The sequence below is a fragment of the Crocodylus siamensis genome, chromosome 1 (assembly GCF_052110815.1).
Source record: "Crocodylus siamensis isolate JL-2025a chromosome 1, ASM5211081v1, whole genome shotgun sequence".
Lineage (NCBI taxonomy): Eukaryota > Metazoa > Chordata > Crocodylia > Crocodylidae > Crocodylus > Crocodylus siamensis.
In genome coordinates, this window is record NC_143395.1 from 270310149 (window position 1) to 270323166 (window position 13018).

The window sequence follows — 13018 nt, forward strand, 5'->3', positions numbered from 1 at the left end:
CCTCCTTGTCTTGTCTGACACTAAAGATGTACAGGCTTTCTGATGGAAAACACTAACATTTAAAGGAATATACTTTATTTGGACACATTATATTGGGAGGTCCCTTAGGAAGCTGTTCATTGGATGGCAAAGACTGCTGTTTAAATGGAACAGCATTAGCATATGTTTTGTTAGTGCAAAACTGTTTAACGGTTAGCAACTAGGTTTTAAATAGATGAGACATTTGAAGCTTGACAATTGTTTGGTCAGGAATGTTCTTATTTATTCCTACTCTGTTTTCCCATCCCTACCTGTCTTATTAGCAGGAAGTGAGAATTCAAGCACTAAAAATACAACCCAGACAAATAATTCTTTCTTGAAGGGGGAGTCATGTTGTAGTCACGGCTTAAAGCTTTCTCAGTTAACTAGCAGTATAAATAATCTTCGAACCCCATTTATGGCTGGTGAAGGGAGTGCTGCAGCATGAGAATTATATCGCATTCTCTTAGCCTTGTTGCATGATGGTACCCTATTTTTGGTCTTGTCCCTGAAAGTGCACTAGTCACGAAATAATAATTTACACCCTCTTTAAGTCATCTAGCTTTAAAGGAACTCCATCAACCTGAGATCCAGATTTCCCTCAGAAATTTTTTGTTCAGACTTTTGACTCAACCCCCCCCAGAGGTTTCTGTGACAGCAAGAGATGGGAGGTTTAAATGCGTCTGTTTCTTCACTTTGCCTGTTTTATATATTTGCCAGTGCTTTGGGCCTAATTTTTATTTACATTAAGGACTTTTTTGTGCTCCTGCGGCAGGATAAAGATGGCTTCAATTAAGCAGATGCCACACTGAGAATATTCCTTCCTGGGCAAGGTGGAGATATTATGAGGATTCAACTACAATGCAGCACATGTATGATGGGTGACAGGTCACAGGTTTGGCCAGAGCTCTCAGTGCTACCTGTTATCTCTGGTCACCAGGCCTGCTAGGCCCACACAAAGCAGATTTAAAAACTGGTTTAATTTACAACAGAGGACAGGTCAGTTGCTCCAGAGTAGAGGGATATGGTTTAAAGCTATAGTTGGCTCCAATGTCTCTCTCAAGGGTAGGAACAGAGAAAGTGCAAATGAGACATCCTGTACTTTTTCATTCTTCTGGTAGTGGCAATGGCCTTTGTCAGGCTCTGTAAAAAGGCCTTAACCAGCAGCAGCAGCAGCAGTAAAACTGAAAGCTATGAGACTGCACTCAGAGGTGTACCTAGGAGAGGACAGGATTTGTTTTTGCTCTCTCATACTGCAAATATCCTGGGGAAGATACCTTTTTTAAAAGAACTTGCTTAATTAAACATTATGAATTATGTAAGTGAGGCTTTAAAAGACTTCCTTCCCCCAAAATAATGATTAAAAAAAATCAGCAACATCCCTTTAAAGCAAATAAATTGCATTCCGGCATGGAGGAGTTAGAAACTGCTGATTCATTTGCAAAGTGATGCAGTCCTGGAAATCCTCTTAAACCATATAATACCACATGGTACTATGATCAAATCCATGGCTAAACAGGATGAAGAATGAGGCTGAAGAAGCAAAGATAGTAAATGACGTCTGATGTATGCTTTAGTGCTCTGCTTCAAATAGCAAAAGTTTGTTTCCAAATAAATTCCATAGCAAACATGATACCAAAATTCACCTGGATCCTTCAGGACCAATCCCACACCCATTAAAGTTAACAGAAAGAGAATCTAATTTTAGTGGAAGCTGACTCAGAGCTTCAATGAGTTGCATCAGTTTCTTATAAACCTAGCCCAAAAATTTGGAGACCGGTAAAAAGTGAACTCAGATTTCTCCAATTCACACACAAATGCTTGTGGCTGTGGTCTTCATGCAGATTTGGTTTTGTTGTTGACTTTCGATACAAAGTGTTTTATGGGTGACATTACTTGACATCACATTGGAATATGCTGTATCACTTGACATATGGTAGATAAATAGACAGCGAGATAAAACTAACTAGATGGATATCCTTTGCTCCTGTAGTGTAATATGACAAAAATGAGACAACTTTACTATGAGAGTCTGACCTTCACCATACCATATCACAAACATAACTGTTGCCATCATATTTGCTGCTGTTGTGTTTGTATTTAGCCTTTATGGTCAGAGTCAAAAGATACCTGATAAGGAGATAACCTTCCAATTTAGGCAGGGTTAACAACTTATATAAGTTTATTGCGTCTGATGAATCTCCTAAAGCCCCACATCCTGGAATCATAGTCTTTCTGTCCATCTTCAATCTCAACTTTCATTTTTTAAAAAAGATTTATAGTTTAAGTGTTAGGGAAGGGAGCAGGGAAATGTAATCCCAACATGATTAAAAACACAGAAGTCAAGGAAAGAACCTTCCCTTTATTATTGTTTTAAAATCTTGTGATTCTGAATGGTTCATTCTCAGAACGTTTTTTATCTTGATGTTGGCAATATCGCTCCCCACTGTGGCTTCATTTTAAGTTAAAGATGCCTTTGTCTGACTTACCCTTTAAGTATTTTTGTACATAACTTGTGCCAATGGATCGAAGAGAAAAGGGCTTTTATTTGAATATTATCAATTTTTTCCTTTTTCCTATGATTTCCAGTAGTTTTTGGCAAATCCTATCTTTACAAAGTCCTTTTTGATCCCCTTACTTTAGAAGGCTGTTCTAGCAAAGAGGAATGTAGTTAAGTAGGGGAATAGACTTACGTAACTTTAGTATTTAACCTGCAGGGGAAAACTTCCTGTATGTTGCACACATCTGCATAGACCTGAATCTTTAGCAACACTGCAAAAAGGGGTTTTAAGTATAAAAGGATGCTGGTATGGAAGAGTGTGTGTGCATGTGGGATATAATTTTACCAAAAACATGTAAAAACAGGCAAAATTCTAATTTTAGTCACACTCTTGTGCACCCAAAGCAACAGTACAAAGCAATATCTTCCAGGAAAACAATCTATTATAAGGGTGTATCTGCATCCTTGTATCATGACAGACATAAGGATGAAGCCAATAGAGCATAACAATTAGCAGAAAACATTAAAACCAAGAGGTCGTTAACTTGTAGTATGACAATACACACTTTATGGGATATTGGCATTTTTTAATAAAAGGCCTACAGTAGTGTCATATTTATTTAGTAGACTCTATCTTCTGAAAAAGAATTACAATTAATGAGATTATATATCTGCACAATTAGTATCTGTGAACTGTGCAAAGCATTGGGTGGGGGAAGGAATAGAACTGTGCTTGTCATAAATTGGCACTCACTTTTTAACGTAAATAAAACTCTCCTATGACTGTCCTCTCTCTCGCTAATTTCCTTATGGCTTATTTGACCTGAACCTATTGCATCATATCCTAGGCATGAGAGATTGCTGAACCTGTTTTTCTTTTCAAACTTAAAGGAAAAAAGCTTTTTGTAACTTATATAGTCTTCATTTCAACCAGTGCCCTAACAATTCAATTTGAATTTGTGATGCATTCAGCTAAAAACACTCTAGTTTGGCCACGTTTTCCCGATCTTATGTCTCTGATAGGGACCAGATGCATGTTTGGGCCTTGAAACATCTGTTCCAAGACTAGCATTTCTATGTTGGAATCCAAGCTGGAACCAAAGCAACCTTTGCTGCAGATCTATTCTGCTGTTCTGATGCAGCAGTTCTTCCAGCTCCTGAATCAGTATTAAGGTAGATTGAACATTCGATACAACTCCTCAAATAGAGCTCTAACACTGCAGAAATAAAGTCTCGAGCTGCAAATCCACAAATTATTATTTTAATTAAAATGGAGTTTTTACTCCTCCCTTCCCGTTTAAGAAGTGAATTGCTCAGAAAATCAGAAAATGTTGTGGCTTTGAAGCTACAAAATCCTGAGGCATCATGCTGCCGGGGTGGTGCCATAACATCTGTTATCCCAGAGACGGGAGGGGGATGTAGATGACAACAACAATCCCAAAAAAGAATTTTCAGAAGAACAGTAGGGAGTAGAGGACCTCTTTTAGCTTTAGAGTAGCAAGAACAGTTATTGTTAGACAGCAGGGGAATGGGATATAGTAAGTTAGATACGCTTGTGAATCACAGGGGGTAAGGAACTTTATGGTGTTGGATTCAGCCAGACCTTCTCCTGACGACCTAGAATCTCTCTCTCCCAGAAATCATTGCATGTCAGTGCTGACATTGGCAGCCTTCATTTAGTGGAGTTCTGCACGTTCATTCTCATGTTGTTTTTTTGCATAGCATTGCTATGTCATCATCTTTCTTTCCTGTGTGCGCCCAGGTCTTCCTTGCATATCTTAGTTCTAGTCTGCTTTTGCATAAGATGTATTTCAGCCCCATACCATTATGCTGCTATGACAACCGTCTTGTATTTATGATGCTTTCACATATTTTCCCTCTTACATTAAGACATTTTCCCTCATTCTACAGCTGTTTCCTAGAGACATGACTTGGCCGTTTATTTATCTTTATCCTATATCTTTGTTCATACTTAGAAGTGCTTTTCAAACTTTGGGATAAACAGCGAAATATTTGCTACGTTCAACTCTAAACATTCAAATCTCATAGTTGTAGAGTGGGTATGTACTTGCCAATAGCTAAAAAGTAGCCAAGATTTTAAAAAATGGGTGCCAAATATTACACTTCCAAATCTTAAAAAAGACTAATTTTTCAGACGTGTTTAGCGGCCAAAACCTCGCATTGACTTATGAAAATGATGGCTTATGTAGTGAGGATATCTATATGATAACAATTATAGATAAGAGAAACTCTGAACTATATCAGAATTTTCTCCATGAAAAATTTCATCATCTATAGATATAATCAGAATGAAGAAATTGTAGAAAATAGTACATACAATATGCTAATAAGATAGGTACAGATACATATGTAACAACTAATGAAAAATCCTATTGCAACCAATTCGAAACCCAGGGTATAATGGCTACAAAATCCTGCTATTAACCTGAGTTTGTAGTAATTAGGAGGCGTATAGTTCATATTTAAATATTGTATTCTAATGTTTAAACATCTATCTGCATGTCAAAATAATTACCTTATATAAGCAGGGCTAGCCTATGTGAAAGAGATGGTATATAAGCACCATTGCAGAAAATGTGAAGTTAGTGTAGTTTTCCATAAAAACCTATTACCTCTATATCTTTACATATACGAATTGTAAATGGATACTGTTTTATGCTATAAGGCACGCTACTGTTTATTAGCTCTTGATGACCTTAAATTGAACTTCTCGTTTGTTATATTTAAAATATTATAGGTGAAGCAGAAAACTCTTGTTTTAAAAAAGGATGCTAATTTAACATAAATGTGCAGCAGCGTAATAAAGCTGGCTCACGGCAAGTGTGACTGAACGCAAAAAATAAGACCCACACCTTAAGAAAAATAAGACCCAGCCTCAAACTTCAGCCACTCCTGGATCAAACATTTTTGAAGTCTGAAAATATCCTGGCAAAGGGGAAAAATGTGTCTAGATTTTCTGTGCATTTAAACTTCCTGATTTCCTCTTGCCAATAGAAATACCACAATAAAAATGGGAGATGCTCTTTCAGTATTTTCAGGTTCATTTAAAAACCAAAGAAAGATTTAAATAAGTTTTCCATAATTATCCAAAAGCTCAGATGCATATCCAGACTAAATGTCCAAGTGCCTTTTTGCTTCTCCAAACAGAGTTAAAACAGATGTTAAAACATAATTTTCTTTTCCTTCTTTCCCCAAATAGTAGCTTTTGAGAAAGAGAGGTTCTGGATTGGCAGTGCCAGATGACACTGCTCTGCATTCAGCTCCAGAACAGCAACAGCCCAGAACTGAAGTATAAAATTCCATTGCTTTCTTAGTAGGATGTTTCAAACTGAGAGACATTTTGCATCTCTCCGAGGCCTACAAATTTGTTTGGTCAGGCCTGGGCCACCTTTTACAAGGTCTAAGATTTAACTGATTTTTCCCCTTTACCATATCCTGCAGAAACTGGTATGGTAGTTCAGGAACCAAAAGTGAGTATATGCAGAATTGGTTTACATATTTGTGGAAAGAGTTAGGGGAGCAGCAGCTGGAAGTTTCTTCTTAAATACAAAAAGGGTAATCAGCTTTGTGTTCCAGCCAAGACTGGGATAAATGGCAAGATATCCTGACTCTCTAGAGGGTACTAGTTAACATGACTGAACTCCCAGTCAATGTGTAGCAGCTAGTACACTCAGCAGTATTTGGCACTGGAATGTGCGCAGCTAACATCACACTAACACTCAGCTTGGTCCACTGTGGGGGACTCCTACAGCTCTGGTCCTGATAGCATTGCCTGAACTGGGCTGGTAGCAGGCTCCATTCTGTTCTGTTCTGTTCCATCTCTGTCTTCCCAGACTGCTATAAAGTTATCTTTTTTGTAGTTAGCATGAAGATGTGGACATCTCATCAGGAACTGAACTAGACAACCAAACTATTTTGGTCATGATTATCCAATGACTGTTTTAGGTAGGTCACCAAAAAGTCATTGGGTGATTGTAACTTTTGGTATTCAACTTTGTTCTAATCTGAGCTGAATGCATAGTCTCCCTGATCATGAGATACAATGTAGAAGTGTATCTTCCTTCCTCCACTGCAAAAGCAGAATGTGAAATCTTCCCTTGTTCCTTTTCTGAATAGAGGCTGCTCTAATTCCTCAGTATTCTCCTTTTTCTTCTTGGGTGGTGAAGCAAGGATTGAGTTGGTAGAGGACTTAGGAATATACTCAGCCTGAGAAACTGTTACCTGGCTGGGGAGTTTCTGGGGCTCCTCCATCCTCCAGCCAGGAGACAAGGCAGCACTAGCAGTCACTGATGTGAAGAACCCAACCTGAACGTCTGCCCCTTTGAAGGGATTGCAGGACATTTCTACATATGATCAGCAACCTAGTCACGTCTAAATGGCAATGGTGATATCGCCCCGCTGTTCTGCACACTGTACACACACAAAAACAATCCTTTGGCTAAGCTGGCTTTCATTTGGCTTGTGAGCATGAACTCCTCTTCTCAGATACCTCTTTTCTTTGGTCTCTCTTACATGTTCAGACACAGCCGGATGGGAGTAGCACAAACACTTAGGCTGCCCCATTTTCTTGCTGGGTCCTGTCACCCCAAAATGATGCAACACCACATCACCACATGCATAGGATGGACAGCAACAAGCCTCCCTCTCCTATTTTGGTCTATTTAGACCCAATACTTGTCACCAATCTCTTAAGCGGTCCACGGGTTTGCTTAGGCAGCTATCCGTGTCCTGATACCCTACCTATAAACAGAAACTTACTTGGAACAAAGGCATAAGCATCTGCAGAAGGCATACTGCAATTAATTAGATAAATAAGAATTGGAGGGAATGTATATGATATTCTTGTTAGTGTCTGATTAATAAAAAGAGTAAACAGAATTAAATGCCATCGGTGTTCATTACCTCAATAAATAAATAAATAAGTATTGTGGGTTGGTTCAACTATAAAAAAGGAGGCTGTATCAAATACTGACAGAACTTTCCAAGTCCTAATAGGATAGACTTTATGCAGAAGTTGGCTTGTGGAAAGATTCAGAGTAACATTTATTTGTGTGCCACTATTCTATTGATAAAACTACAGATCTCTAGAGATAGCTCTACAGAGGGAAAAAAATCCATTATCATTATTATCCGATGACTGTTTGAGTGAATGTGCACATACTGGATGTGACTGCAGTTCAGAGAGACTGGAAAATGAAGGAATTAAAATTGTCCTCCCTGGAGTTTTCTTATTTGTCAGTAACATTTCAGTGGTTCTTACTGAGACTAGCCTCATTAAATCTATTTGCTGATTACTGTAATATGTCAATAACAAAAAAATGGAAAAAACCAGTAAATATTAGGTGGATCACGGTGCTAGTACTCTATGGGGCTCTTGTGAAAATGAGATAAAAATAAACCCAGTGAAACATTTATATCCTTAGGTAGTAAAAAGAGGGCAGTCTCTTAAAAATATATTCCAACACAATTCTAATTATTTTCTCATTTTAGGAGAGGCACTGACTAGAGCTTGAAACACTGACATTACCTTTTGATGGTCTGACATTCAGAAACAGAAAAATATTGACGGTCTTTAGTTTTTCCCTGAGGGAGCAATGTAAACATGCTATTCTACAGCTGAATGTCTAATAAGTGTAGATTGCAAGAGCCACACCTCTGAAATTTTTGTAAATGTTCCAGAGTCCTTTTTTTTTCTTGTAGAGAACTTGATCCTTTTTCTGCTCAATTTTTGCATCTATCCTTCCTGCTTTGTTTTGTTTTTTTGGGGGGTGTTATACAATGCATGCTCAGAAGGTATTGCAGTGGACACTGTAAGACTGACTTCAAGAAATTCAGGCTCTTGACATGTTATGACATAGTGTATTGTGAAATGTCACGTTACATCCCGACTTGTCTATTTCATGCCACGCAAGTGGCATGCCTCAATGCAGCCCAGCATAACTTCACATAGCACATCATATAATCTTCACTATGCCTCCAGATGTATAACTGGAGTAGTCAGGCTGTTGCTGCGCCGCCTTAACGCACAAAGCCAGGGTTTAAATTTTTTTTTTTTGTGGGGAGGTTTGGTTTGGCATGGAGGGGGAAACACTACACATTCAAAAAATCAATTTAGCATATAATTTGCTGCTCACCACCATGAAATGGAGGTTTCCAGCTAATCTTCTCTCTAAGTCACACGCCATGGGTCTACACATGGGTGTCCCTACCTGTCGCTCCCCAAAACGCATTCCAAGCAGTTGGGCAGATTTGTACCTAACTGCTTGTAAAGTTGGGAGCTGATGCATTTCAGAGCTGGCTTTGCTGAGGCACATGACAACAAGAAGGGACAGGAGCCCCAGGTTGGGGGACAGAATTCTTTCCTAACACCCCCTGACTCTCATTCACAAAAATAAAACAAACACATGCCTGTTTCTGGGCCATGGCCTCCAAAACAAGAGAGGTGGCAGATCTCCCTTAAAATGAGCAGTCATCCCAACTGTTGCAGGGAGGCGACTTGGGAGCTGCGGTGTCTGGGGCAGGCGGACACATGCCTGTCTCAAGGGTAAGGCTGCCTCTAGATACCTGAAGGGTCTTTGCAGCAGAACGGAGGCATGAGGGGGTGGAGGCTGGAAAGGGGAGCAGGGGTGGAAGGCAGGGGGGCAAAGGATGCAAATAGTTTTTGACTCAGAAGTTGGGGTGAGGGAAGGCTGGACAGGTGAAGAGGGGTGGAAGACGGGGGCAAAGGACTTGAATAGCCTTTGACTCAGAAATGGGGGAAGAGTGTTTGGCTCAGAATAGGGGGATGGGGAAGGCAGGAGAAGGGAGCAGGGGCGGAAAGCAGGGAGGCAAAGGACTTGAATAGCCTTTAACTCAGAAATGGGGAAGGGGGAGGCTGGAGAGGGGGGCAGGGGCAGAAGGCAGGGGGTGAAGGACTTGAAGCAGGGATGGGGGAAGGCAGGGGGAAGGACTTGAATAACCTTTAACTAAGAAGCAGGGATGGGGGATGGCTGGGGAGGGGGCGAGAGGGGTGGGGGGGAGGGCTTACCTTCAAGATGAGCTCGGTGTGATGCTGGTCCAGCATGTTGGCCTTGCGGAAGGAGGTGATGATGACCCTGCCGTACCGGCCGGGGGTCTGCAGGTCGGAGTAGAGCCGGTGCTTGGAGCGGTTCACGGGGAAGAGGCTGTTCACCAGGTTCCTCTCGATCTTGGCCAGGCTGTGCTTGGGGGCCAGCAGCGACTCCACGCTCTCCTCGATGTGGTAGCGGCTGAAGCTGGCGCCCAGCAGGATGGAGATGAGCACGGGGGCGGAGGCGAAGAACACCGGGTGACTGGCGACGAAGTGGCCGAGCCGGGAAAAAGACGTCCTCAGCCCCCTGTGCAAAACCTGCCGCAGCATCCTAGAGCAGAGGCAGCTCGGGGGGGCCGGCAGCGGCGCGCCGGCGGGGAGGGGGGGCGCGTCTGCAGCTCGCCCACAGCCGGGGCAAAACCATGGGGGGGGGCGGCACACGCACACACACACACACACACACACGCACGCACGCACACCCCAGCTCGTGTGTGTGTGTGCGTGTGTGTGTGTGCGCGTGTGTCTATGGGGGTGTGTGCATGAGGCTTGAGGGGGGGCTACGCCTCTTCTCCTCCTCCTCTAATGCCGCCGCCGTGCCCTGGAGGAGTTTCCCGGCGCCTCATCGCAGCCCCGGCCCCGGCCGCCCCGGGCACCAGGGAGGCGCTGGGAGGGGGGTGGTCCCCGGCTCACAGCATGGCCCGATGGCAGATGCCCGCTGGGGGAGGGTGGGCAGGGAGCGGGGGCTCCTCCTCCTCCTCTTCCTCCCGCCGCCGCCGCCGCCGCTGCTGCTGAGCCCGGCTGCAGCTGAAAGTTTGCAGCCGCCCCCTCTGCAGCGCGCCCGGGGAGGGGCTGGGCAGGACAGGTGCCAAGCCCCGGCCGCCTGGCCCCGCCTCTGGTGGGGGGGTGTGTGTCCCTGCCGCCCCCTCCCCTGCCCGCTGGCGCTGGGGTGGCGGCCGGAGCGGAGCGGAGCGGAGCAGCCCAGCCTGCCCCGCCTCGCGCGGCCCTAATGGGCATGTGCGGGAAGGGTCTGCACATGCCCATTCCCAGCCCGGCCCGGCCGCCCTGGCCCCCCGCGCAGGGGCGGCGGCGGGGCCGGGCCTGACCTGGGGGCAGGAGGCAGCCTGTGCCCGCTGGGGGCCCGCTCTGAGGAGGAGCTGGGCTGGGCGGGGGGGTCATATCTGGGCTACGGAGCTGGCGCCTGGCTGGGTGAGGCTGGCCCAGAGCCAGGCTGGATGCCAGCCTTGACAGCGTGCCACCTGCTGCCGTGGGCTGGCGCAGAGCCCCTCTTGCCCCGGTCTCCTCCGTGGCACAGTCAGCCCTCTGTCCGCGGGGCTGTTGGAGGGCCCACGGGTGCTGTCTGGCATCGGTCATTTTAAACCTGGTTTCAAGGATTTCCTGGGATTTTCCTGGGTTTGAAACCTGTTTTGTCACTCCCCTCCCTGGTGTGTTTCCCTTGGTCCCAGGGAAGCGGGTGTTGCCAGCCGAGTGGGAGGCTTATACATTTCATAGTGGGCATTGGCAACAAATAGGCCCGTGCTACCAAGTGGGGCTGTTTTCCTGTCCCTTGGCCCTTCCCGTCTCCGGGCAGGGTTTCGCTGGGCAATGTCTGCTAGCTCCCTGGATGTGTTTGAGGGGCAATGGGTGCTGTTTGGTGGGCCCCCCTCTTAGTGCATTTGTTTTACATCTGTGACCCTTGCTCCCTTCCCTGTTTTGTTTTTTGTTCTTTTTTCGTTTTTTCCTTTGTTCCAAGAAATAAATTCCCTTTTTAAGGGAAGCTTATAGTTTTTCTTGGTGGGCATTGGCTCATCATTCCTTAAAGAAGCAAATAGGTGTATATTGCACAGTGAAGCCTTTTCCCCATCCCTCGTCCATTCACATCTCCAGGCAGGGTTTCACTGGGCAGTGTCTGCTGGCTCCTTGGACTCATCTGAGGGCCAGTGGGTACTGTCCTGAGTGCTTTGCACGGTGTCCCCTCTTGGTGTACTCATTTTGAACCTAAGACCCTCACTCCCATGTCTGTTCTATTTTTCTGTTGTCCCAAGTAATCACTGATATGCCTTTAGTGGGTCCTATCACCATTGGCATGAAAGCAGCTGCACCACTTCTGGAAGTCCCACGGCCACTTCCACCCCCATACGTCGCCACTGTTGGTGGCTTTGGCCCACATCATAGAATGGCGGATCAAAAGGCCTGTGTCACACAGTGGGGCCATTTTTAGTCCATTCATGTTTCTGGGCAGAGTTTCACTGGACAGTGTCCACTGGCTTCTTGGACTTATATGCTCTGCTTAGTGTCCCATCCCCCCTCAGTATGCTCATTTTGAAGCTATGACTTTCACTCCTGTTCCTGTTTTGTCTTTTTGTTGTCCCAAGTGAACAGTGATATGCTCCAAGTGGCCCCCATCATCAAGGGGGTCTTATAGCTCTAGTTGGTGGGCTTTGGCCCACATTCTGGAAAGGCACCTCCAAAGGCCTGCGTCACACAGTGGCAGAGATAGGATGTTGAAAGGAAGAGTTAACTGGGTATGACCAGGGTTTTTTTTTGCTCTTCCTCTCTCACTTACAGTCTCCAGCAGTTAAGGTTTAGGTTCTGATTTGGAGGCTGTAGCCCTGCCTGGGCTTTTTGTGGAGAGGAGTGTTTCTTGCTCTTCCCCTTCTATCATTATCATCTTGCCCTCTTGCCCCATGTGAATGATTCCCCTGAAGAACCTTGCCAAGTCCATGGGGTTTTGGGTGGGTTTTTTTTTGCAAAAATCAATATACGTTTTTCTAGTCACATGCAATATTATCCCCTGGGGGTTTTTTAATTTTAAATTTCAGGCCTATCTGCAACCACACTCTGATTTGACTCCATGGCCTAGGTTTGTTTCAGAATATGCTGGTGTAAGGCAGTTAAACACAGACATGTTTTAGTAGCTGCTCTGTTTGGATATCAATGGATCTATGCACGTTGGTTTCTAGTAAGGCAAGAAAGTTGGTTAGCTAGGTTAGTGGGAAGTCAGGAAAGGCAGGACAGAATGGCACCTTAAAGCACTGGTTCTCAAGCATCTTAGACTTAAGGCACTCTTTGTTAGACTCAAGCCACCCCTCAGAAAATTCCAGCTCTTTTGTTTTCACTTTTTTTTTTGACTATGGAAACCTAATAGATCAATTCTATTGCAACTATCTCAAAAAGACCACAACAGGTCAGAAAGATTCTGACACTATGAATTTCTATTTGGCAACTCTGGGTTTATCTTGTGAATCGTGTTTGCACACCTGACAGCACTAATGTTGCTTGGCACCCCAAGAGTGTTCCAGGATCCTGGCTGAGAATCACTACTTTAAAAACTAGTTTATTCAGAAATGCATAAGCTTTTGTAAGTGACAGCCTGTGGCCTAGGAAAGTTAATACATTTCTGAACAAGTTTGTCTTGAAGGTGCCAACCTGTT

The 13018-nt window shown here is 44.2% G+C and overlaps 1 protein-coding gene across 1 annotated transcript in view; it reads right to left on the bottom strand.

The window, feature by feature from the left end:
* Positions 1-10002, bottom strand: part of PTCHD1 (patched domain containing 1) — a 52616-nt gene extending 42614 nt beyond the window's left edge. The window contains exon 1 of the mRNA XM_090062285.1: positions 9567-10002. Coding sequence (XP_089918411.1) covers positions 9567-9917 — 351 coding nt within the window. The 5' untranslated portion in view covers positions 9918-10002. The remainder of the gene's footprint in view (positions 1-9566) is intronic.
* Between the last annotated feature and the right edge of the window lie 3016 nt (positions 10003-13018).